Below are 26,361 nucleotides of genomic sequence, written 5' to 3'. Positions count from 1 at the left end.
ATCAGTGCACCGCCAAACTTCACTACTACACATTTCGCTCCTCACAAGTTACATTTCTACAAGCCACAGTGATTGACTCAGAGTGTCCCTTTGAAAAGATGGAGCAGTTCTTTAATATCGACTGATATAACCATTGGTGGTCCTATCGACTGACATTGCAACAAATATATATATATATATAACCTCTTTTTGGCCCTGGATTACAAACTGTTAGCGAATTGATTATCAAATTCTATTTTAGGAGTGAACCCAACCGATACTTTATAGGTTCCGTTTTTAACTGTTTCATTTCAAAACATAATTTTACTAAACTTAAATACATACATTTTTGACAAGAGGCTGTACACCTTGGAGACCTGCTGCGGATGGTGGGCACGGACCGACTCGAGAGCTGCGAATCGTTAAATCTTTCAGGAGCTTCATAGATACGAAGAATTTTTAAGCTGTTCAAGACATTTTTTGAAATTAGAAACCAAAACAAAATGGTTTATAAATTAACTGTTGCTGACTCTATGCAAATAAATTAATAGCTAAGTAAAAAGAGGAAAATGAAAACGAGGAAAACAAAACAAACATCTATATTCTTTGGTAACTGACACTAACAGAGGTGAAAGAAACAGCAATTTTGGTGTCTGCATTGAAAAGCTACACATTGGAACTCGGATATTTTACTAAATAAATAACGTGCTTGTAATAAACATTTTAAACTCATTACATTCCAGGCTACTCTACTAAATTAGCAAACATACCAGATATTTTGGGTGCGAAGATGATCCAACAAACGTAGTTTTGCTACCTGTCCATAGGCTCTGACAAACACAATACAAGCAAACAAGGCAGTCTCTATATGAGCCAACAAAGGAACATCCTGGCGAGCATTCATCCTTCTTGCAATAACCGCCAATTTTTTTCTAAAAGTCACATCCCTATTTTTAAATGGACACGACAGAGATACTGTAATGTTGGAACCCTAAAATAAGAAAATACATGTTGTTCCAGAAGAGTACACACATTTTGTATCTTAAATGCTTACAACAACCAAGAAACAAGAAAATAACTTCGGATTAGTTTCTCGCTCGTTTTTTTTTATTTCCTCCTTCCTTCAAAAAATCTTTTTCGATTCAGTCAAAGTAACACTCATAAACAACAACAACAACAACAGCAGCAGCAGCAGCAGCACCACCACCACCACCAATAAGTAGGAGTACCAAGAACAGCTGTTTACCAAGGTCTACAAGAAGGTGAGGTTATTATATTTCCTAGTACAATTTCATTTTCTTCATTTTTGTTGTTGTTTATTTTTAAAGTGATCTCGTCTATTATCCTTCTGGAGTCGACAAAAGCAAAGCAAAAAACAAAAAACAAAAAACAATACAAAAAGCAAGCAGCCAGACACAGACAGTTCAGGGTGTGCCAGATATGTTATATATCTGCTGCATGTCCGTATCAAAGCAAGCTGTTGGCGTACACGTATACGGATCTTCCTGAATCGACGGGCGCCACTTTTTATTTATGTTTTATTTAGTGTGTTTTCTACCGAAACACTTTCAAACTTCGTATACTTGTATATTTTGTGTTATAGAATAGATAAATTTTTTTGTAAAAGTTATTTCATGTAAAAAAATTATCGTATTTCCCTAATTTCAACCAATCACTGACGTCTATTGAGGTGAAAACAATTACTGCTATGGATTGTAAACAAAACGCTGTGCGGTGTAATGGGATCTTTTCCCTTGAATAAAATTAGTGCCGTTGTTTGTCAACAACTATCGGCGGTACTGTTATTTATAACATCGGTCGTGCGTTTGTACTGGTTTTAGCTTTAGGGTTTTAGTGTTAGGGTTCGGGTTTTAGAGTTAGGGCTAATTTTAGGGTTAGGGTTGGGGTTAGGGTTGGGGTTAGGGTTAGGGTTATGATTATTTTTGCCATGACCTAACTCATAACCCTAACCCTAACCCTAAAACCCTAACCCTAACTCTAAAACCCGAGCTCTAACCCTAAAACCCTAAACCCTTACTAGGGAATAACGATATAATTACCAGGGAATAACGATCTTGACACCGGCAAAAATTATTGTTTACAAAAGCAGCAGTAACTGTATTCAGCTGAATAGACGTCACTGATTGGTTGAAATTACAGAAATACGACAACTTTAACATGAAATAACTTGCAATATAGAAATTTTTATTAAGAAGGCTAAGAGAAAAAGATGTTTTATATGACACATTCTACCAGTATCCCAAGTTTGAAAGTGTTTCGTTCAGAAAACAAGTGGCACCCGTCAATTCAGAAAGATCCACGTATACTTTAAACGAAATTCAAACAGAAAACTATCTCAGGCATGGCGGTATGGTTAAGAAACTTGCTTTGCACCCACGTGGTTCCGGGTTCAGTTCCACTAGTATAGCCCCGGGCCAACCGATGCTTGTGAGACTGCGGCCATGCTGGGGCACTAACTTGAAGAATTTTTAGTTGAATGAATCGACTCCAGTACTTATTGTTTTTTAAGCCTAGTATTTATTGTATCGGTCTATTTTGTCAAACCGTTAAGTTATGAGACGTAAACACACCAGTAACGGTTGTTTAGCGGTGGTGGGGACATACAAAACAAAGACACACACATACATGCACATGTACACACACACACACAGACACACACACACACAGACACACACACACACACACACGCACACACGCACACACACACACACACACGACGGTTTTCTTTAGTTTTCGTCTATCAAATCCACTCACAAGGTTTTGGTCGATCCGAGGCTATAGCAGAAGAGAATTGCCCAAGGTGCCACGCAGTGGAACTGAACCCCGAACCATACTTTTTACCACACAACTATGCCAGCGCCTATGATAGCATTTGTTGATTAGGTGATCTAATTAGCACTTGGGTAGGTGTCCGATAGTTACCCCTATTAGAAAGAAAGGCTTTCTCCTCGAAATGAAGAGCAGATTGTATGATACTTGCGTGCAAGGCGCGCTGCTGCACGGCAGCAAAACGTGGGCCTTAAATGCTGGGGGAACTAGAAAGAAATGAAGCCAGCGTAGTTTGTTGGATATGAAGAACGAAATATAATGGAACTGGGAAGGTGGGGCAAAATGAGTATAAGTAGAAACAGATTTTGCATGCAAACGAGAAAACTATTGTTATAGACATATAGTATGGATAGAGTATGTCAACCGTACATGCAAGTGTCAGATATTCAAAATGAATGCTACACGTGGAAGGGAAAGACCGAATTCGACTTGGGATGTAGTAGTAGTAAAAGATGATTTCAAGATGTTACATCTGATGGAGATGGCAGAGGAGTGTGCCGACTGGTAATACGCGGTGTTGCGGGAGACCCGTCAATCTGAGTAAGCTAGGCGAAACACTCGTTAAAATAGTTAATGAACACACGCTCCAAGCCTATTTCATAGTACACGCATGGTACATACATGTATGTATGTATGTATGTATGTATGTATGTATGTATGTATGTATGTATGCACCTATCTATCTATCTATCTATCTATCTATCTATTTCTCCCCCTCTCTCTTTTATATAATGTGTGTGTGTGTGTGTGTGTGTGTGTGTGTGTGTGTGTGTGATGTTAGATCAAAAATGACCTGCTACATGTAAACCAGTATTACCTGTCCTATCGTCGAGCCGTCAATGACTAATTTTGCAATCCCTGCTTAACTTGTACGGCTGTCACAAGCCATTGATCTATCCTCTAAATTTATTAGCAAACATCAGACTACAGATTACAGAACCTTGTCAACGGCCTTCTCTAAGCCGACAAAAACTAGTTAGAGCAGATTACTCTTAGCTTAGGACAACTGCAGTTGTCACATTAGAAAGATCTTACCTTTTGTGTACAGAGGTTACCTTGACCGTATGGGCTGATGAACTCAATAAAGATTATGCAACAATTCACCAAACCAATAAATGGAGGTGGGGGGGGGGGGCTCCATTAAAGATTTTGAGTTTGGTTTGTCATTACTGGTTCTCTTGACAACTTCAGCATCTGGTTGTCTCACTCATATATATTGGCATTACTTTTTCTTTGCACCATGTGATTAGGTCATTTGCTGTTCATAAGAACAGGAGTTTCTATGGGCAACTGATTTTAAATACCTCTATTATGGATGAGAAATTATAACAAGCAGGATGAGTACTGAACATTGATCAACACCAACCTGTATGCTAAATTCCTCGCAGGATTCTTTGTTAGCCTTAACCTTCTTGATGACAATCCCTGCTTAACTTGTACGGCTGTCACAAGCCATTGATCTATCCTCTAAATTTATTAGCAAACATCAGACTACAGATTACAGAACCTTGTCAACGGCCTTCTCTAAGCCGACAAAAACTAGTTAGAGTAGATTACTCTTAGCTTAGGACAACTGCAGTTGTCACATTAGAAAGAAACTGTTGGTAGGCGCAGGAGTGGCTGTGTGGTAAGTAGCTTGCTTACCAACCACATGGTTCCGGGTTCAGTCCTACTGCGTGGCACCTTGGGCAAGTGTCTTCTACTATAGCCTCGGGCCGACCAAAGCCTTGTGAGTGGATTTGGTAGACGGAAACTGAAAGAAGCCTGTCGTATATATGTATATATACATGTGTGTGTGTGTGTGTGTGTGTCTGTGTTTGTCCCTCCTCCATCGCTTGAGAACCGATGCTGGTGTGTTTACGTCCCCGTAACTTAGCGGTTCGGCAAAAAGAGACCGACAGAATAAGTACTAGGCTTACAAAGAATAAGTGCTGGGATCGATTTGTTCGACTAAAAAAAAGGCGGTGCTCCAGCATGGCTGCAGTCAAATGACTGAAACAAGTAAAAGAGTAAAACCCGAATTAATTCAATTCTCTTCCTAATGAGCTGTACTATATAACTCAATAACTTTCATAACCTTGTCCAAAAATCTAATGCCTGAAAGTTGCTTCTCCCTTGAGCATCACCTTTGCCATAGTTACAGATGTTGAAGATACTGCTATGCCAGTCATTGGATGCGACACCGTTCTCTGTACCACCGCACTGACTATGCAACTAAACCTTATAGTCTCGCTTTAAACACAGCACTCAAGTTGAATGTCTGATACATCTATTGGGTTTTTTAGTGGGTAGGCTCTTTTGCTCCTAAACATCGTCCTCGTTCAACAATATTGCGTAATTAGTACTTCCAAGCCTCTACTTTTGTTTTTCAGTGTCAATGAGGACAAGAGGGTTTTTGTCATTTCGCCCACATTTCATGCAACAATCGCACAATTCTCTCACCTTGCAATACAAAATGTCTCACACCTCTGATCATCACGTTGCAGAACATATGAACTAATGCACACCTCTAATTTTTACCTCTTCGTTTGCTAAATATATCTCATATGTAACTTCTTTTCAGGCTACTTGTTACAACTAGAATCCAAGTATACATACATACATACCATACATTCATACATATACATATACATATATGTATAAATATGTATATGTATACTAATAAATGTACTTGTATATACATGTGTGTGTGTGTGTGTGCGTGCGTGCGTGCGTGCGTGCGTGCGTGTTACATTGTTAAGATAGTATACTTAATTTGTATATTAGCTCTATTCAGGTGAACCATGTCTGAAATAATATTTAAGAGAGGGAGAGAGAGACATAGAGAGAGAGAGACATAGAGAGAGAGAGAGAGAGAGATAGAGAGGTAGAGGGAGAGAGACAGACGGAGAGAGAAATAGAAAAGGGGAGTGTCAGTGTCGTTATTGTCATTATAATTCTTTCTAATTATTTCTAATTTTAGTACAAGGCCAGTAATTATTTTTGTAGGCAGGTGGAAGTCGATTACACCGAGCACCATCCCAGTACTCACCTGCTACTGATTTTTATTGTCACAAAGAATAATCAGATTACGCCTGTTTCTCTATGGATCGGCCTTCTTCAGCAGTGCTTTGTCGTCTTCTGCTGAGGTGCTGCATCCTCATATCAGGCCCAACTACTGTATAATAATAATAATAATAATAATAATAATAATAATAATAATAATAATAATAATAATAATAATAATAATAATATAATATAAAAAAGGATTGACGTAACTCTTCACGAATGTAAATCGAATCGCACTCTTCGTCTTGACTACTACTACTACTACTACTACTACTACTACTACTACTACTACTACTAATAATAATAATAATAATAATAATAATAGGGATATGCCAATACACACAGATAGAGAAATTAAGGCCAATAGACTAGATATAGTTGTCAAAGATCATGAAGGAAAAAAAATGCTTTCTAATTGATGTATCAATACCAGCAGATGACAACGTTTCCCTAAAAGAAATGGAGAAACTTTCAAAATACAAAGACCTGGAAATAGAGGTAACTCGAATGTGGAATCTAAAAACAGAAACAATTCCTATCATAGTAGACGCCTTAGGTATAATAAAAAAATATTCAGACAAATACATAACAAAAATACCAGGACTTACAAATATATATAACATACAGAAAATTGCACTACTGGGCACTGCACACATCCTACGCAAAACACTTTCAATACAGTAACCATAAGAGCACCACAGCAAACCACAGCACATACCCAAGGCACACAGAGCTGCGCTCGGTAGTGAAGTGAAAACACGTTATAAAAATAAAACTACTGAATAATAATAATAATAATAATAATAATAATAATAATAATAATGATAATAATAATAATAATAATAATAATCCTTTTTACTATAGGCACAAGGCCTGAAATTTCGGGGAAAGGACTAGCCGATTACATCGATCCCAGTGGTACTTAATTTATCGATCCCGAAAGGATGAAATGCAACGTCAACTACGGCGGAATTTGAACTCAGAACCGTAAAGGGAGACTAAGTGTCGCTAAGCATTTCGCCCGCCGTGCTAACAATTCTGCCGCTCACCGCTTTAATAATAATAATAATAATAATAATAATAATAATAATAATAACCCTTTTTACTGGAGGCACAAGTCCTCAGATTTGCGGGAAGGGTACTAGTTGACTAGCATTTCGCCCGGCGTGCTAACGATTCTGCCAGTTCGCCGCCTTTCCTAAATTTTGCCACAAGGGCAGCATTTTTTGGGGTAGGGGATGAGTCGATTACATCGACCCCAGTGTTCAAATGGTACTTATTCAATCGGCCCTAAAAGGATGAAAGGCAAAGTCGACCTCGGTAGAATTTGAACTCAGAACGTAACGACGGGCGAAACACCGCTAAAACATTTCGTCCAGCGCGCTAACGATTCTGCCAGCTCTCTGCCTTAATAATAATAATAATAATAATAATAATAATAATAATAATAATAATAAAATTAATAATAATAATAATAATAATGATAATAATAATAATAATAATAATAATAATAATAATAATAATAATAATAATAATAATAATAATAATAATAATAAGAAGAAGAAGAAGAAGAAGGAATATATTCACAGACACGACAGAGCTGGGACCTATATACACTGGAAGCTATGCCAACACTATGGAATAACAACAGAAAAAAGATGGTATAAACACATGCCAGAAAAGGTCACAGAAAACGAGAAAGCAACCATACTCTGGGATATGCCAATACACACAGATAGAGAAATTAAGGCAAATAGACCAGATATAGTTGTCAAAGATCATGAAGAAAAAAATGCTTTCTAATTGATGTATCAATACCAGCAGATGACAACGTTTCTCTAAAAGAAATGGAAAAACTTTCAAAATACAAAGACCTGGAAATAGAGATAACTCGAATGTGGAATCTAAAAACAGAAACAATTCCTATCATAGTAGGTGCCTTAGGTATAATAAAAAAATATTCAGACAAATACATAACAAAAACACCAGGACTTACAAATATATATAACATACAGAAAATTGCACTACTGGGTACTGCACACATTCTACGCAAAACACTTTCAATACAGTAAACATAAGAGCACCACAGCGAACCACAGCACATACCCAAGGCGCACAGAGCTGCGCTCGGTAGTGAAGTGAAAGCACGCTATAAAAATAAAACTACTGAATAATAATAATAATAATAATAATAATAATAATAATAATAATAATAATAATAATAATAATAATGCCTCCCACAATATCCTGAAGTTAATACAAAGCTCAATGACAACGTAGCGAACTGAACTCACAGCATGGGGAGATAAGCTGGGAGAGATAAATATCTAAAGAGGAATCGTTCAAGGGGACAGTCTGTCGCCTCTCCTATTTGTTGTCTGCATACTGCCACTAACAAGCATTTTAAGAAAGATGCGTGTGAGGTACATGCTAAGCAGGGTGAGAGTAAACAGCCTGTGGTTTATGGATGACCTAAAGTTACTCGCTAAAACTGAGAAAGAAATCGAGTGTTTGACGGCAACAGTGCAGATGATTAGCAACGATAACGGCATGGAATTTGGGATCGAGAAATGTGGTGTAATGATTCTCAAAAGGGGGAAAATCAGCAAAAGCCATGGGGTCAAGCAGGAAAGTGGAACGAGTACATGCGGTAAGGTTACTTCGCTTTGCGCGCAACTCAGACAAACCCGTCTGACAGCACATCCGTCCCACATCGAACCGGTAGCGTCCTTCGGTAGAATTACCAGGCCAAGGACATATGGAGATTATTCATAGAAATCCCTTACCAGAAAATATTCCGGAGCAGAGTAGTCAGTTCGTTTCCGTTTGTGGACATCATCGCACTTCCTCGCCACAAACTCTTTATATATTGCTAAAGTGGAACATCCACCGATCCTATTGCTCGACTAGTAGAGAACTGTGAGCGCCTGACGATACTCTAGGTGCCAGGTGCCCAGTCTCGGTCTTTCCTTTACTTAGGTCTGCAGCTCCGTCAATGAAACGAGCTGCAGAAAGACGTACCTCACAAATAGATCCCCCACACATTTACTACCCTGAAATGGTCGCAGGTGGTTGAACCTGTGCATGTGTCAGCGCACCAGAAGATACGGCATGCCTAAACTTACACGCGGAGGGTGATGGCAGCAAACTGACCACCTGACCATTGGAACGCATCCTTTCAACAAGAAAATAAATAAGACGCTCCAGCCTGATCAAGCAGTAACTGCGGCAGGACGGTTAGGCGATAAATGATAGGAGAGATCAAGCGATACTTGACGATGGACTTCTACCCGACAGCTTCCTCTCTACCAACCTCGTCCCAGTTGTTATCCACCTGGAAGTTGGAGCCGAACCATACCCCGAGCAGTTTAACTGGTCAGTCAGGCCAGTGTCTGACAGCACTAACCGATGGCATCGACCTACCTCTCCAGGCGCCAACCGTAAGCTCAATGGCTTGTTGGCATTGACGAATACTCTATCTAGATACGATCTGGATCACCCATTGTGATTGCTCCATGTCCATAATAATCCTTTCTACTAAATACACAATGCCTGAAATTTGGGGGAGGGGATTGTCGATTACATCGATCCTATTGCGTAATTGGCACTTAATTTATCGACGCCGAAAGGATGAAAGGACAAGACTACCTCGGTGGCATGTGAACTCAGAATGTGACGACGAATGAAATACCGCTGAGCATTTTCGTCCAGCGTGCTAACGATTCTACCAGCTGACGTAACTCGTCATAAACCACTTAATTTCAATAGCGACCACGCATTATATTTTCATTCTTCCCGTAGCTTACGTATAATTTATATTTTATCTTTTATCTTTTACTTGTTTCAGCCATCAGACTGAGGCCATACTGGGGCAATATATTTAAATTAAATCCTGCTCTTAATCTATTTATTTACTTTAGTTGAATCTAGTATTAACTTAATATTCGATTTCACTGAAGTTCCATTTTCAATACTACTTTTATAGTTGGCACAATTATTATCTTCTTGAATAATAACAACAACAACAGTAATAATAATAATAATAATAATAATAATAATAATAATAATAATACAACACTATGGAATAACAACAGAAAAAAAGATGGTATAAACACATGCCAGAAAAGGTCACAGAAAACGAGAAAGCAACCATACTCTGGGATATGCCAATACACACAGATAGAGAAATTAAGGCCAATAGACCAGATATAGTTGTCAAAGATCATGAAGGAAAAAATGCTTTCTAATTGATGTATCAATACCAGCAGATGACAACGTTTCCCTAAAAGAAATGGAGAAACTTTCAAAATACAAAGACCTGGAAATAGAGGTAACTCGAATGTGGAATCTAAAAACAGAAACAATTCCTATCATAGTAGGTGCCTTAGGTATCATAAAAAAATATTCAGACATATACATAACAAAAACACCAGGACTTACAAATATATATAACATACAGAAAATTGCACTACTGGGCACTGCACACATCCTACGCAAAACACTTTCAATACAGTAACCATAAGAGCATCACAACAAACCACAGCACATACCCAAGGCACCCAGAGCTGCGCTCGGTAGTGAAGTGAAAGCACGTTATAAAAATAAAACTACTGAATAATAATAATAATAATAATAATAATAATAATAATAATAATAATAATAATAGTGAATTGAGAAACTTAGAAAAACCAGAAAACTACTAACAGCGTACCGAAATTACCACCCCAAAGCAGACGCAGAAGGAGGCCGTGGCCTGATACAGATAGAAAACTACAATATAATAACAACAGTTGGACTAGTAAAGTACTTACAAATAAAGAGGGGAAAGCTACTGCATGTAGTAAAGCAACATGAGAAAAAGAAAACGCTTTTCTCTATACACATGGAGGCGACAAAATACAAAACAGAAGCAAACTACACTGACATACTGACCTCAGATGACAACATAGCAGAAATGGTCAGAGAGACAAAAAACATGAAAACTGAATTACAAAAGATACTGAAGAAGAAATGGAGAGAAAAATCACTTCGTGGCCAGTACCCTGCAAGGCTTGGCAGTGAGGAATTGAGCTTAAGTAAAAGCCAACAATGGCTGAAAATCTCTGGACTAAAAGCCGAAACGGAAGGACTGATTCTCACTGCTCAAGTCCAATGCCTGACAACAAACAATTATTTTAAAAAAATAACGAAAACAGGCCTCAACACCAAATGCAGAATGTGCAACCAGCACAATGATATAGTTGACCATATCATCTCAGGCTGTCCAGTCCTTGTCCAGTCTGAATTTGTATACAGACACAATAAAGTAAGCAGTTATATCCACCGAACAATATGCCAATATTACAACAGCAAAACTGACAGAAGGTGGTATAAGCATGAACCAAGCAAGGTACAAGACAAAGATCAGGCCACAATCAACTGGGATATGCCGGTTCAAACCGACAAAGAAATAAAAGCTAATCGCCCAGACATAGTAGTAAAAGATTGGGGAAAAAAGATTGCAGTCCCTTCTGATCAAAATATTATCACAAAGAAGTGGAGAAATTGTCGAAGTACAAAGAACTCGAAATTGAAGTATTCAAAATGTGGGGCATGAAGGTAAAAATAATACTAATAATAATTGGAGCATTGGGCATGATAAAAAATCATATGAAGAAAAATGTAGAATCTATACCTAGATCCTCAACACTACACACTGTCCAAAAAATAGCCCTGCTAGGAACAGCTTACATTCTACACAAACACTCTTAATCCAATAATACAACCTACACAAAATAACCCACAAATACAAGTCACACTCTATACAGCATTTACCCAACAAAATAAACTCCCACAAACAATCCAGAAAGCATTACACAATTAACACACAATACAAATAGTACCACAACAAAAGACAGCATCATACCTCAAGAAAAGGATACATAGTACAATACCGGAAAGAGTTCACACACTCCCCAAAGTAAAAAAGAACGCACAATGCTTCACACACCCCAGCGACACGGAAGTGTAGGAGATGATGCAGTAGAAATTTGCCTCACTCTACCAAATATTGAACAGTTAGAGCCACTGTTGAAACACACGAAGAAGGCCGACGTCATCAAAACTGAAAATTGTGTAACTAAAGAAAAATTTAAACAAGAAATGAACAAAAAAAAAAGAAAAAGCACAGAAGGAAAAGAAAATGTACGGTCAATTTGCAAGAGATTGAATGCGAAGACAGATGCAGAGGACCGGTGGCTATGGAAGAGGAGGAGGGACCTGAAGATAGAAACAGAAGCGCTCATATGCGCAGCTCAGGAACAAGCATTAAGGACCAATTATATGAACTGCAGAGCTGACAACACTACTGATAGTGACAAATGCAGAATGTGTGGTGAGATGAGTGAAACGGTATGGCACATCGTTAGCAAATGCTTGAAATTGGCACAACGCGAATACAAAAGATGCCATGACAATGTGGCAAGAACGATCCATTGGGAGCTGTGGAAATCACGGCCTACAAAGAGCAAAGACGGGGTATGAGCAAACCCCGGAAGTAGTCACCGAAAATGAGAACTGCAAAATTCCGTAGGATGCAATGATCCAGTGTAATCACCCGACCAAACATAGGAAACTGGATATTGTTGTGGTGAATAAATAAGAAAGAACATGTATGATTATCGACATAGCATGCCATGGTGACAACAGGATCAATTTGAAAGAAGAAGAAAAAATAAACAACTATGATGATTTGAAGTGGGAAATACGAAGGTTGTGGTCAATGAAGAGAGTAAACGTGATACCAACAGTAATTGGTGCACTTGGAAGTATCAGTACTCAACTACCAATATGGCTGAAAAAGATCGGTGCAAGTGTGAAGGTAGAACACCTACAAAAATCAGCATTGTTTGGAACTGCAAGGATTCTTCGTAGGGTTTTTGAAGCATGACCAGAAACAAGTGTCACTTCAGTTTTCATATAATAATAATAATAATAATAATAATAATAATAATAATAATACAAAGTAGTACAGTATCATTATTATCTTTGTACTGATCTTTGTACTGTGCATGATACCACTAACATTGATTCTGAGGAAAGCAAAGGCTGGGTATGTATTCAAAAGCCTCCAACAAAAAGTCAACCACTTGTTATTCATGGATGACCTCAAACTTTATGATAAAGATGAATCCCAAGTCAGTTCCCTCGTTGATACGGTGTATGCTTTCAGTGCTGATATCAGAATGAAGTTCGGACTGAATAAGTGTGGTGTGTTAGTCTTGAAGAGAGGCAAACATCAAATGAATGGACGGGCTAGTGATACCGTCGGGAGAGGTTATGAAGCAGATAGAAGAGACTTGGGGACATTGGAATACTTGGGGATATTGGAGATGGATAAATTGATGGAGAAAGAAATGACAGAAAAATTTAAGGTGGAGCACTTGCACAGACTGATGGAATAAGATTGAAGCTATCAATACCTGGGCGGTTTCACTCCCTAGACATTGAGGTAATCGTATGGACAGTAGACAAACTAAACAGCTTAGGCAGAAAGATAAGGAAGTTGCTGACTAGATATGGGATACTCCACCCCAAAAGTGACAGACAGACTGTTTGAACCAAGAAAAAAGGGGGAAGAGGACTGATTGGATGCGAACACGGCGTTAGAGCAAAAGAAACAACATAGCGTGGTATGTAAAAAATGCCACAGAACCACTATTATTAGAAGTGAGAAGGTCAGGCTTCTGTAGGATGGAAGATTGCAAAGATAAAGCAGTGTACAAGCACTTGAGAATAAATGAAACTGAAAATAAGTGGATACAGAAAAGAATGCATGGAAAATTTCATAGGGATGTTGAAGATAAGACAGACAGAGAAACAAAATGGCTATGGATGATAGGAAGTGATTTAAAACCGGAAACGGAGGTTCTAAATCTGTGCTGCCCAAGAGCAAGCACTAAGAACGAATTACATCAAATGCAGAATAAACAACACATCAGAAAGTGATAAGTACAAAATTTGTGGATAAAATGGTGAAACCGTATGGCAAATTACCAGTAAATGTACGCCACTAGCCCAGAAAGAATATAAGAGACGTCATGACAATATAGCAAGGATTGTCCATGGACTTGACAGAGAAAAAAAGTGGTGCGAACGTAAACCCGAAGGCATAATCGAAAATGATAATGGAAAGATCCTATGAGATTTTATGATTCAGTGCGACCATGATATAGAGAATAGGAGACCAGACATAGTGTTAATTGAGAAAGAAAGCAAACGATGCTGGATCGTAGATATAGCATGTCCAGCTGACAACAAGGTATGTGATAAGGAAGAAAGAAAAGTCGTGAGATATGACAGGTTAGCTTGGGAGGTTAAGCAGTTGTCATCGTTGAAAAAGGTGGTAGTAGTACCAATAACTGTCGGAGCTTTGGGAACAGTGAGTAAAAATCTTGAGAAGTACATGGAACGAATAGGGGCTGCGATAAGGGTTGAGCACTTGCTGAAAACAGCACTGCTTGGAGCCACTCGAATACTCTGGATGGTGCTCGAAAAATAAGAAGTGTTACCTTAGTTCACTGGTAGTGAACAGCTGGCATCGTATTACATCTCCAGCGATAGATGTTGCGCAAAGACAATAATGATGATGATGATGATAGTAATAATAATAATAATAATAATAATAATAATAATAATAATAATAATGGTTTCAAATTTTGGCACAAGGCCAGTAAGCTTGAGGAAGGGTGTAAGTCGATTATATCGGCCCCAGTCTTTAACTGGTATTTATTTTATCGACACCCGAAAGGATGAAAGGTAAAGTTGACCGAGGCGGAATTTGAACTCAGAACGAAAAAACGAAAGGAATGTTAAGTATATTGCCCAACATGCTGACGATTCTGCCAACTCACCGCCTTAACAGCACCACCACCACCACCACCACCACCAACAACAACAACAACAACGACAACAACAACAACAACAACAACAATAACTTCTTTCTTGTGGCTACACCGACCAAGTCATTGCGTTGAACATCAAAAGAATACAACGCAGAAAACGGTGGGATTTACATCGATCAAAAAAAGAAAAGAAAGCAAAAGCAATAAACTATAACAAACGATATAAAAAGAGAATTCTCAAAAATAAAAGAATAAATAAATAGAATCCCTCTGTTTGCGGTGCAGTCGACCTACGATGTTATTGTTATAAAGCATGTACAGACTGCGATCACGTGTAAAAACTGAAAACGATATAGGTCAATTTAATGACTTGTAGAGACACCGTATTTCAATAGGCAACCATGATATACTAAGAGTAAAGAAAACGTTTTTATAAGTCAATACTGTGTCCTACCGTATTAGCAGTGCTATTAAACCACTTGGTGAGGTTATCTCTACAGATTTTCTATAGAAATTATAATGATTTGTAACGACGCTTTGTAACCGACTACGTCTAATATAAATAACAATGCGATCGAAGAAGGAAAAGTAGATAATAGGTGTGTATGCCATATTTCAGGCGTTCTTGCTCCTTCATGAAGACAACATCCAAACCATTAACCTCCACGAACTCATTACTAAAATCAGTAGAGATAGCTTTAACAAATGGAAATATAGTTCAGTGGTTCTCAACCGGGGTACATACCCTTGGAGGTCCATATAAGATTTTGTTAAAGCTTTGAGCAGAAAATTAGTTACACTTCTACAATACTCTTTACTCTTTTACTTGTTTCAGTCATTTGACTGTGGCCATGCTGGAGCACCGCCTTTAGTCGAGCAAATCGACCCCAGGACTTATTCTTTGTAAGTCTAGTATTTATTCTATCGGTCTCTTTTGCCGAACCGCCATATTACTGGGACGTAAACACACCAGCATCGATTATCAAGCGATGTTGGGGGGTGAGGGGACAAACATAGACACACAAACTTATACACACACACACACACACACACATATATATATATACATATATACGACGGGCTTCTTTCAGTTTCCGTCTACCAAATCCAGTCACAAGGCTTTGGTCGGCCCGAGGCTATAGTAGAAGACACTTGCCCAAGGTGCCACGAGGTGTGACTGAAACCGGAACCATGTGGTTCGTAAGCAAGCTACTTACCACACAACCACTCCTACTCATATACACAAAATATTTTAACAATTTTTTTTTATACAATCCATTATAATATCGAAGAAAAGTAAGGGATCTTGGGATCTTGTTCAAAACGGGGGCACCAGTATTTTCTTAACGAAACACTTTGAAACTTGGGACACTGGTTGAAAGTCTTTCGGTACCAAAAACACTACATAAAACATAAATGAAAACTGGTGCCCCCGTTTTGAACAAGAGTATGAAAAATAATATAATATGCATTGGGTAAACATTAAAAGCATAAAGAGAAGAAAAATATAGTAATAAACGTATACTTGAGTATCAAATTAATATAAGAGTAAATATATTTATAAAAATTCAAGTAATGTAATATAGTCTGGGTAGTCGTTAAAAAATATAGAAGTAGATTATATATAGTAGTTAACCTTTTAAGTAATTACAATATTATTATTAGGGTAAATATAGTTTTGTAGTTAATAAATATAATTATATATAAATACAATTATATATATATATATATATATATATATATATAGGGGAGAATGTACGAAACAACAACAACAGACGAGGACAGGTGGTGTAAATAACAAAAGGATGTATTAGTATGACGCTCGGGAATACGGAAAGTCTTTGACGTTTCGAGCTACGCTCTTCAACAGAAAGAATACGGAGACAAGGAGAAAAACAAATTGAATAGTGTTCAGTCAACGGTCAAACAAATATTAATATTTCTAAGTCTCTCTAAAGGAGACTACGGCAGCGGTACTGGATATTAATAGTTATCGCCAAGCCAACATGGCAGTCCAAAAGAATAGGACGAATGATGCTGCTGATTAGCTCCAGAAGCCATCGCATCTAGCTAGCTATGTGACACACGAACCTGTGTCCATCATATATATATATATATATATATATATATAGATAGATAGATATAGATATACACTCACACACACACACGTTGGACTCTCACGTCGAAGACGATGTACAAGCGTTCAGCTTTTTTGCTGAACGACATGCGCAACTGATTTATTTACAGTGATCAAATGTTCGTGCTGCACATTAGTCCACTCTCTCCATCAAATTGACGTTGCATGAACAGGTGGACTGTGTGCCACGCGTCAGGTGTTGAAGTGATCGCAGAGCTACGTAAGTATTTTTTTTACTCAAGAACACAACGTACCACTCGGTCTAGGAATTGATCTCACAATCGCTGGATCGTGAGCGCAACAGCCTAACTACTAGACCAAGCGCCCTCTCACACACACACACATTGGCATTGGTGTGGCTATAGGTGTAGGCGTGGAATGTGTGGTAAGAAGCTTGCTTCCTAACCACATGATTCCGGGGTCAGTCGCCATTGCGTCGCACCTCGGTCTGGTATTTTCCATTCATACGACCAGAGCCTTGTGAGTAGATTTGATAGACGGAAACATATAATATAGGGTATTTTTATTTGTATGCATGTATGTATGTATGCGTTTATGTGTGTATGTATGTATGTATGTATGTATATATATATATGTGTGTGTGTGTGTGTGTGTGGTTAGGTGTACGTATGTTTGTGTATGTATATTTGTGTATGTAAGTATATGTAGGTATGTGTTTATGTTGCTGTACAAATGTTTGTGTATTTGTAACGGATAATTTTTAGAGTCAGCAGTTACCAATTGTAACGGTTGATGTAAATGTATCTTTTTAAGATGAATGAATCTTTACATCGAGAAGCCAAGTGTAACGTAGTTGTTACCAAAATGTAACGGATGTGATGTTGAAGAAGACGAAAGAAGAACAGTGGTCGAAACTGATGTTGACTCCAAATTTTATCTACCGTTACTTTATGTATAGCCACACAGGACGGCGCGCGTGTATAATATAATTGAGAGTTCATTTTTCCTTGTATAAGTGTGTACATGTTCAAAAAGGTAGATAGAGTGATGCTTGTTAGAAGGGAAAGATGAGACAGTGAAAGTGAGAGAGCGCGGAGATAAGTTGTATCATAGAGGCCGATTGTTTGACCTTCAGCCTCCAGTAGTTGTCTGCTTGTGGTCGTCTCTGGCGTCTGCTTTTCACCATCTTGTATTTATAAGAATACAGACCAGCCAGAAAAAGAGATCAATCGTTTAAACAATGGATAAGTTAATGTAGGTCGCTCCTTATCTATTTCAACTTTTCATGGCATAGAAGAGTTTAAAATTTTAAGTGAAAGAAACATATATTGACTTGGCAAAGCCATATGTTGAATGTAACTCTTATTTAATTTTTTTTTCTGTTAGAAAAATGCTGTTGAAATGTTAGGGGAAATTTGCGGATTCAGGTTCGAATCTACTCTATACCCAAATGAAGACACTACATATAAATACATTCATATACCAATACACGCGCGCACAAACACACACACAGACACAGACACACACACACACACACACACACACACACACACACACACACACACACAAACGCATACATACATACACGCGCAAAAAATACATAAACATAAATGATTCAGCGGGAAAAAATACTAAAACGATAAAAAAAAATTTTCATGGAAACTGCCGAACAAATAGTTTCAGTTTTGATACACGAAAGATCGCCTAAAAGATAAAATAAATAATAGAAATAAATACAAGATTTGTGAAATTGTGAAGATGATAAATATTTTTTTTCTATGTCTACTATTGGCACAAATCCTGAAATTTTGTTGGGATGGGGCTAGTCGTTTACATTGTCTCTAGTCATCAACTGGTACTCACTTTATCAACCCCGAAAGGATAAAAGTAAAGACAACCTCGGAAAAATTTGAACTCAAGAACGTACAAGGGGTTGCAGAAAAGTTCCTGGTACTTCAGGAGGAAGTGTTATTACCTCCGCATTAGCGAAGACGGACCTCCGCCTTAGCGGTCGTGTTTGTTTGTTTGTTTGTTTGTCTGTCCGTGGACAAGATATCTCAAGAACCGCTGGATGGATTCGAATGAAACTTTGGATCTAGTTCAAAACGGGGGCACCAGTTTTCATTTATGTTTTATATAGTGTTTTTGGTACCGAAAGACTTTCAAACTTCGTATACTTATCTAGTTTGTGTTATAGAACAGAAAAAAATTTTTGTATTCGAAGTTATTTCATGTAAAAAATTGTCTTATTTCGATAATTTCAACCAATCACTGACAAGTATTCAGCTGTTTACAGTTACTCCTTTGGCAGTTTAAGCGGTTCCTTTGGCAGTTTAAGCGGTGTAAAGCGTATTTAATCTCCATTACTTCTGACATTTTGCAGAGAGGCAACACACGTGTGTTCGTTTTCCTTCGTTTTATTTTTAATATAATTTCGTTAACATCTGCCTGAACTGTATGTGTACAACATTTGCCCTAACCCTAACCCTAACCCTAACCCTAACCCTTCCCTCAAAAACCAGGCCTCGTGCCTATAATAGAAAGGTTTATTAGCTACTGCCAATATGCTTCAGCCATTTTTTGACAAGGAAATAATAATTTTATCACCGCTAGAATCGTTTGAGAATCGTTTGTTTACGTAGTCAGCACTTACTGCATTCGGCTGAATGGACGTCAGTCATTGGTTGAAACTACAGAAATACGACAACTTTAACATGAAATAAGTTGCAATATAATAATTTTTCTTAAGAAGACTAAGAGAAAAAAATGTTTTATATGACACATTCTACCAGTGTCCCAAGTTTCAAAGTGTTTCGTTAAGAAAATACTGGCGCCCCCGTTTTGAACTAGATCCGAAACTTTCAGGGATGTTTGGCCTCGTGACTGGCACAAACTGATTAAATTTTGGGAACGATCCGGTACCGGACAAGGATTATTTTACCTGTTTGTTTTTTTTTTACTTAATTCTTGAGAGCGATCAGGTTCATTATTAGTATTCTCGTTTGTGAGAACAGTCGAGTTTATTTCAGATATTCTCATTTTAAAAATCATCCCTGGCTAATCGCTGAGAGGACGTTGGTGCTGCCCTGGCGGAGGTTTGCGCTCTCTGAGTGCTCTTGTTTATGATTATATTCAATATACTCCCACTCTCAGAGTCACAGACTTATTGTACCGGACCTTCAGTTTTTCTAAGTCCTGTATAAGAACTCTGAATGTTGGACCTCCATCCAGGCCTTTCGCGACACCCCTGAAGCCAGGAACTTTTCAGCACCCCTCGTAAAGCCGGAAGAAATGCTGCTAAGAATTTTGTCCGGCGCGAGTATGTATTTTAAAGGCGAGGTTGTATAAAAAAACATGGCTTTGAGACTAGTTGAGGAGTATGAAGAGTTAAGACTGTAAAGTGTTTTTTCTTTGTGGTTTGGTTTGTATTAAAAGTAACAAATTAGTTAGGTGAAGATGGCGGTAGTGGTAGTAGTTGTGGCATAATATACTGTAGGAGACAATAAATTTTACAATGCATAACACGTGTGTGAGACAACTATTCAAGTGAAAACACGTGACCATGACTACCCGCTCGCCTCAGTAACTAAAGAAATAAAACTAAAAAATCCAGTCGGTCGTTTTCATAATAGCATGTCTGTTCTGGAGAATATTTGATTCGCTAATTATCTCACCTTTGCATTCGATCACATTTTTCTTCCTATATTTTTTTAGGTCCTCTCGAAGAGAAGATAATTTCTATAATTCAAAAATAGTTGTTTTCTGTTTTTGAGTGTACCTTTGTTTTTTTTGTTTGTTTGTGTGTGTGTGTGTGTGTGTGTGTGTGTGTCTTTGTGTCTGTTTGCCCCACCATCACCTCTTGACAACCGGTGTTGGTATGTTTACGTCCCTGTAGCCTAGCGTTTCGGTAAAAGAGACATATAGAATGTGGAAGAGCGTAGGCTCGAAACGTTAAAGACTTTTTCAATTCCCGAGCGTTATACTAATACATCTGTTTGTTTTCTACACTACCTGTCTTCGGCTTTTCTTTTTTTGTGAATTCTCCCTATAGAGTAAGTACTAGGCTTACAAAGAATAAGTCCTGGGGTCGATTTGTTCCACTAAAACCCTTTAAGGCGGTGCTTCAGCATAGCCGCAGTCAAATGACTTAAACAAGGGAAAGAATAAAAGAATATATATATATATATATCCATACATATATAAGAAAAAGAGATGACAAAGAAATAAACGACTATCTATCTATCTATCTATCTATCTATATAAATCTACGTACATACATACACACATACTTATACACACACATACTTATACACACACACATACTTATACACACACACACATGCACAAGCACACACACACACACACACACACACACACGCACACACACACAAACACACACATACACACACACACACATATCTGAAGGCGTATGGCTCAATGATTAGAGCGTCGGGTTCACAATCGAGAGGTAGTGAGTTCGATTTCCGAACTGGGCTGTGTGCTGTGTTCTTGAGCAAGACACTTTATTTCACGTTGCTCCTGTTCACTCAACTGTAGAAATGAGTTGCGACAACACTGGTGCCAAGCTGTATCAGCCTTTGCCTTTCCCTTGGATAACATCGGTGGCGTGGAGAGGGGACGCTGGTATGCATGGGCGACTACTGGTCTTCCATAAACAACCTTGCCTTGACTTGTGCCTCGGAGGGTGACTTTCTAGGTGCAATGCCATGGTCATTCATGACCGAAGGGGGTCATATCCATTATATATGCACACACACACACACACACACACACACACACACACACACACACACACACACACACACACATCTAGTACAGATATGAGTTTAATATCTATATGAGACGAGAAGACTTAATACAGATTATAATACCCTTCCTTCGTCATGTCAGATATTACACATAGAGCAGAGAGGTGTACTGTGGATTGCTGGAGTAATCTACCGCTCTGGCCCATTGGATTATAGTTTTACGTTGGTTTTTTTTTTTCTCTAAAATAAACTTTTGTTTTATCTTTTACAGACATCAACTGAGAGATCGAGAAAGACAACTGCAACAGAAACACAGAGCCATAACAGCATCAGAAGCAACTACTACTGCAACAACTATAAACATAACAATTGACAGAATATCTGTAAGAATTACAGTAATGACTCTTGATGTATGAATAGCAACAAGGCTACCAGTGAAACAGAAGTAGCACTAACATTACGACTGCTACAACAGCCATACCAACTGCACTATCACTAACAACAAAAGCAGCAGCAGTAGCAGCAGCAGCAGCAGCAGCAGCAGCAAAAAGAACAACAACATCAACAACAATATTATCATAATGTCGTATTCTGAGGTATCCCGGATTATTGAATTACAAGAGGAACAAGCTCAAACCAATATTCGTTTATCCAATGTAGAAGCAAAGCTTGATCAAGTTCTTCAACGTCTTAACCCTATTCAACAAGTTCGACTGACGGCATTAGAGGGTAAGTTAGACCGTGTTTTAATACACTTGAGCCCTATCCAGCAGCTCCGCCTCTCTTCTCTGGAATCTAAGTTAGACCAAGTTTTCCGACATATCGTTAGACAAAGTATTGATCGAGTGCAATATCGAAGAGATTCAATCACAGACTCAATATGTACTGACGCTACTACATCAACGAGTAGAACTATTCAGCAAAGTAGTAGCCAGCTTTCAACAGGGACCAACAGAACTCCGATAAAATCTCGAACCACTTGCTATGATCGTTCAGCCGTTAATCAAATAAAATATGAATGGCTGTTAAGCAACCAAACAAATTCTCCTCCAGTCACTGCTCGTCTGGACTCGCGGCCATCAACACCGATTGAGTCATCGAATATTCAGGCACAAGAAGAGAGCCAAACCGGGCACAACAGTATGGCATTGTACAGCTCGGAAACCAGTCAACCCAACTCTCCTTCTCCGAGTCATGGCAGTCGGCCTTCGTCAAGTTTGTCAGTTCAGTTTTGCCAAAAGTCGAGTCTTAACCGAAATCAGACAATTCATTACGGTTCATCTGTTCAGCATGGAAGTGGCCAGGGATCCCCACAAACCCAGGAGAAAGTAGGGCATCAGTTCTCCAATATCCAAACTTTATCAACGTATGTAAAGCAAAAATTAGATTCCAGATATTTGTCTGGTCGTGACCGACAAGAGCTTCGTATTTTACTTCAGCTTTCACACTTTGAAAATGTGTTCAGCAATGCTTTGAGAAAAGATGTCTTGAACAGATTACAAATGTTTAGCGCAGTGGTAACGCATGGATGGTCAGCTGCTTCGAGGATCTCTGCAAGGCAGTCAATCATACTTCAGGATATGACTAGACGTATGCAAGAAATTCAAGTATCCCGTGGAAGTAACCGATTTAAAATATCACGTTTTCATAAACTTGCTCCGAAATCATCTAGAAAGAAAAAAGCTTGAGAATTATAACATCGACATTGTCATTAAGCATTGTTTACACGCCGGGGCTTGACTGAAATTGTGTGAAATGTGTGAAATTATTCTAAATGGTAAATAAGTGTGGGAAAACTTGAAGAAGAAAACCACAGCGTATGAACAATAAATTCAGTAGGCCATCAGTAAAAACAAACCATCCCAGTTTATCAAGAAAATAAGGTTGAAACCGTCAATAGGGATGGCTACTAGTAATTTCCTTTGCTGGAATGTACAACCATTATATTACAGAGCTGTCTATATGAACGGTTGTTATCATTTCCGTTACTGGAATGTGCAACCTATGATATTACAAAAAAAAGAGGAAATCACTATCATGTTGATTTAAATAAAGCGTAGTTGCTTCCAACCAGGAATTTAAACATTGCTGATCATTCAGTTTATTGAGCCCTTTGATGTCTCAGTGTTATTCCTCATAAAAAGATAATAATTTCTTAACAACACATTCCACAACAATATTTATTGTTTATTATACAAAAGGAAACAATAAAGAGGAAGGCATTCCAAACACAGACGAACAAAACAAAGAAAAATAAAATTAACTGGTAAATAGGCAATATAAACGTACAGTGGTACCCATACACGTGTACACGTACACGCAACACAGATTATTATTATTATTATTATTATTATTATTATTATTATTATTATTTTATGTATTTTGTATTGTTCATATGATCTTCTAGAATGTTTCCCCTTTATGTTCTTTGTATTTATGTTTAGTAAAATAAAGATTGATGTGGCATATGTTTTAGATCCAAGTATGTATGCATGTATGTATGTATGTATGTATGTATGTATGTATGCATGTATGTATGTATGTATGCATGTATGCATGTATGCATGTATGCATGTGTGCATGTGTGCATGTATGTATGTCTTTTATCTTTTATTTGTTTCAGTCATTAGACTGCATCCATGCTGAGGCGCTACCCTGAAGAGTCTTGGTCGAAGAAACTAACCCCAATATTTATTTTTGCTCTAAGCCTGAGACTTGTTCTATCAGTTACTTTATTGCCAAACCGGTAAGATACTGGGACGTAAATAGATCAACAGCGGTTGTCAGGCGGTGGTGGGGAGGAAACGCAAATATCTATACATACATACATACATACATACATACATACATACATACATACATGCATACACGCATATACACGACGGGTTTCTTTCCGTTTCAGTTTACCAATTCCACCCACTTTGGTCCCGTTTGGACATCTCTCTTATGTGTTAAATGTACACTGTATGTATTTATATATATATATATATATATATATATATATATATATATATATATATATATATATATATATAAATATTTATACACATATATGTATATATTCATATATACATATATGTGCTGAAGGAGATAACCCAAACAACATAATCACAGTTGCGCTGAAGAGCAATGGTTACACCAGAACATTGACACAGATAGAACGAAAGAAGCAGGAGTTTACACGCTCCTACGCTCTCATACGATCCCATATCAGCACTCTTGATGCCATTTTTCATAATGAACACGGCAAAGATGACAAAGATGGAGGCACGGATGCAGATGAAAGATGTCACCCCCCACTTAATCGACACTCAAGAAAACAAAGAAGAAGATTCAAGCGAGAAACCTACCCGGAAAGTAAACCCACGTGCAAGTGCCCCTACCACCATCAAAACGAAAAAAAACATGGAGGTGAAAGAGCCAAGAAAGAACAACTAAAAGAAGCAAAAACGAAAACAAAAACAAAAGATGAAACAGCCAAAGAAAGAAGCAAACCTGACTACCCATATAGCAAAAAGGATAAAAAGAGACAGCACACTCGAATGTGCAAATTCTACTTGAAAGGTGTCTGCTGGCATGGAGAGGAAGGTGCAAACTGCCGTTTTTCACACCAAAGACCCCGCCACATAAACATGAAACAAGGCGGAAACCACTTACCAAAAGGAAAGGACTACGCACCACCTGCCGCAAAACGGAGGTGCGCAGATGTAGTGCGTGCTACAAACCAGACCTATCAACATGCTGAACAACAATCATTTTTGTGCATGATACAAAAGATTGTATAGCAGCTGACCTGGCTGCATCAATCTCACACATGGGACTATCCCCAATACACAAGACAAATATCACAGCAAATAGACCCAAGTTGGGCACCACTGGCAACAACACACACATCACATTGGTGCTCCAACTGAACATCAGAGGACTGCTAACATTTAGTAACAGGACAAAAATCCCTTTCTTGAGAAACCTTGCTGCATGCAATCAAGCCTTATGCCTAGCACTTACGGAAACAGACCTGAAACCAGATATAGCAAATGCAGAAATACATATATCACAGTATGTTGTACTACGGACTGACAGGAAAGAAAGGAGTCATGGTGGAGTTGCTATGTACATACGCGAAGACCTCACACCCCAGGTCCTCATGTCACCCTCAAATTCAGTATGTGACACACTAATTGTACATATAAGACAACTTGATGTAGTTATATGTGCTACATATCGCGCTCCAGATGCTCCGAATCATGTAGGCAAATTTGAAAACTGCCTTACAAAAATAGAAGTTCTAGTCACATTAGAACAACACATAAGTGCTCTTCTTATGGGAGACTTCAATCTGCTCAATGTCAGATGGCCCGAGGGCCTTTCTCTCCCAGGAATGACACGATGCGAACAAGGACAGGTGAAGTCCCTACTGAACCTCATCAACTTGTACATGGAACAAATAGTACTCCAGCCAACCAAGGCAGGTAACATACTGGATCTCTGCTTCACAAATAATCTTGATCTCATCCATAATGTGAAGGTGACACCGATGCTACTCTCGGATCACAACATGGTAGAGCTGACCATGTACGGACCAAAGGAAATCATGGACATGCAGCCTACAAGAAACTCTCAGAATCTTTCCAGCTTGAACTTTCATAAGGCAAGCGGGAAACAAATTGAGAAAGAGATCCTCAAACAAAACTGGCCTAAATATCTCTCCTCAATGAATATCGATAGGAAACTT

The 26,361-nt window shown here is 38.3% G+C and overlaps 1 protein-coding gene across 1 annotated transcript; it reads left to right on the top strand.

The window, feature by feature from the left end:
• Positions 1 to 24,092, top strand: LOC106882852 (uncharacterized). Its single transcript, XM_014933655.3, has 2 exons — positions 1 to 1,241; positions 21,898 to 24,092. The coding sequence occupies exon 2, from the start codon at positions 22,208 to 22,210 to the stop codon at positions 23,312 to 23,314; it is 1,107 nt and encodes a 368-aa protein (XP_014789141.2). The 5' UTR covers positions 1 to 1,241; positions 21,898 to 22,207; the 3' UTR covers positions 23,315 to 24,092.
• Positions 24,093 to 26,361: the final 2,269 nt, after the last annotated feature.

The sequence above is a fragment of the Octopus bimaculoides genome, chromosome 11 (genome assembly GCF_046866305.1).
Source record: "Octopus bimaculoides isolate indiv1 chromosome 11, ASM4686630v1, whole genome shotgun sequence".
NCBI lineage: Eukaryota > Metazoa > Mollusca > Cephalopoda > Octopoda > Octopodidae > Octopus > Octopus bimaculoides.
The sequence above is the reverse complement of the archived record's forward strand: the minus strand, read 5'-3'. Positions and strand labels throughout refer to the sequence as shown.

What these genes read in the sequence shown, in the direction of transcription:
- LOC106882852 (XM_014933655.3), top strand. Translation starts at nt 22,208, where the DNA reads ATGTCGTATTCTGAGGTATCCCGGATTATTGAATTACAAGAGGAACAA.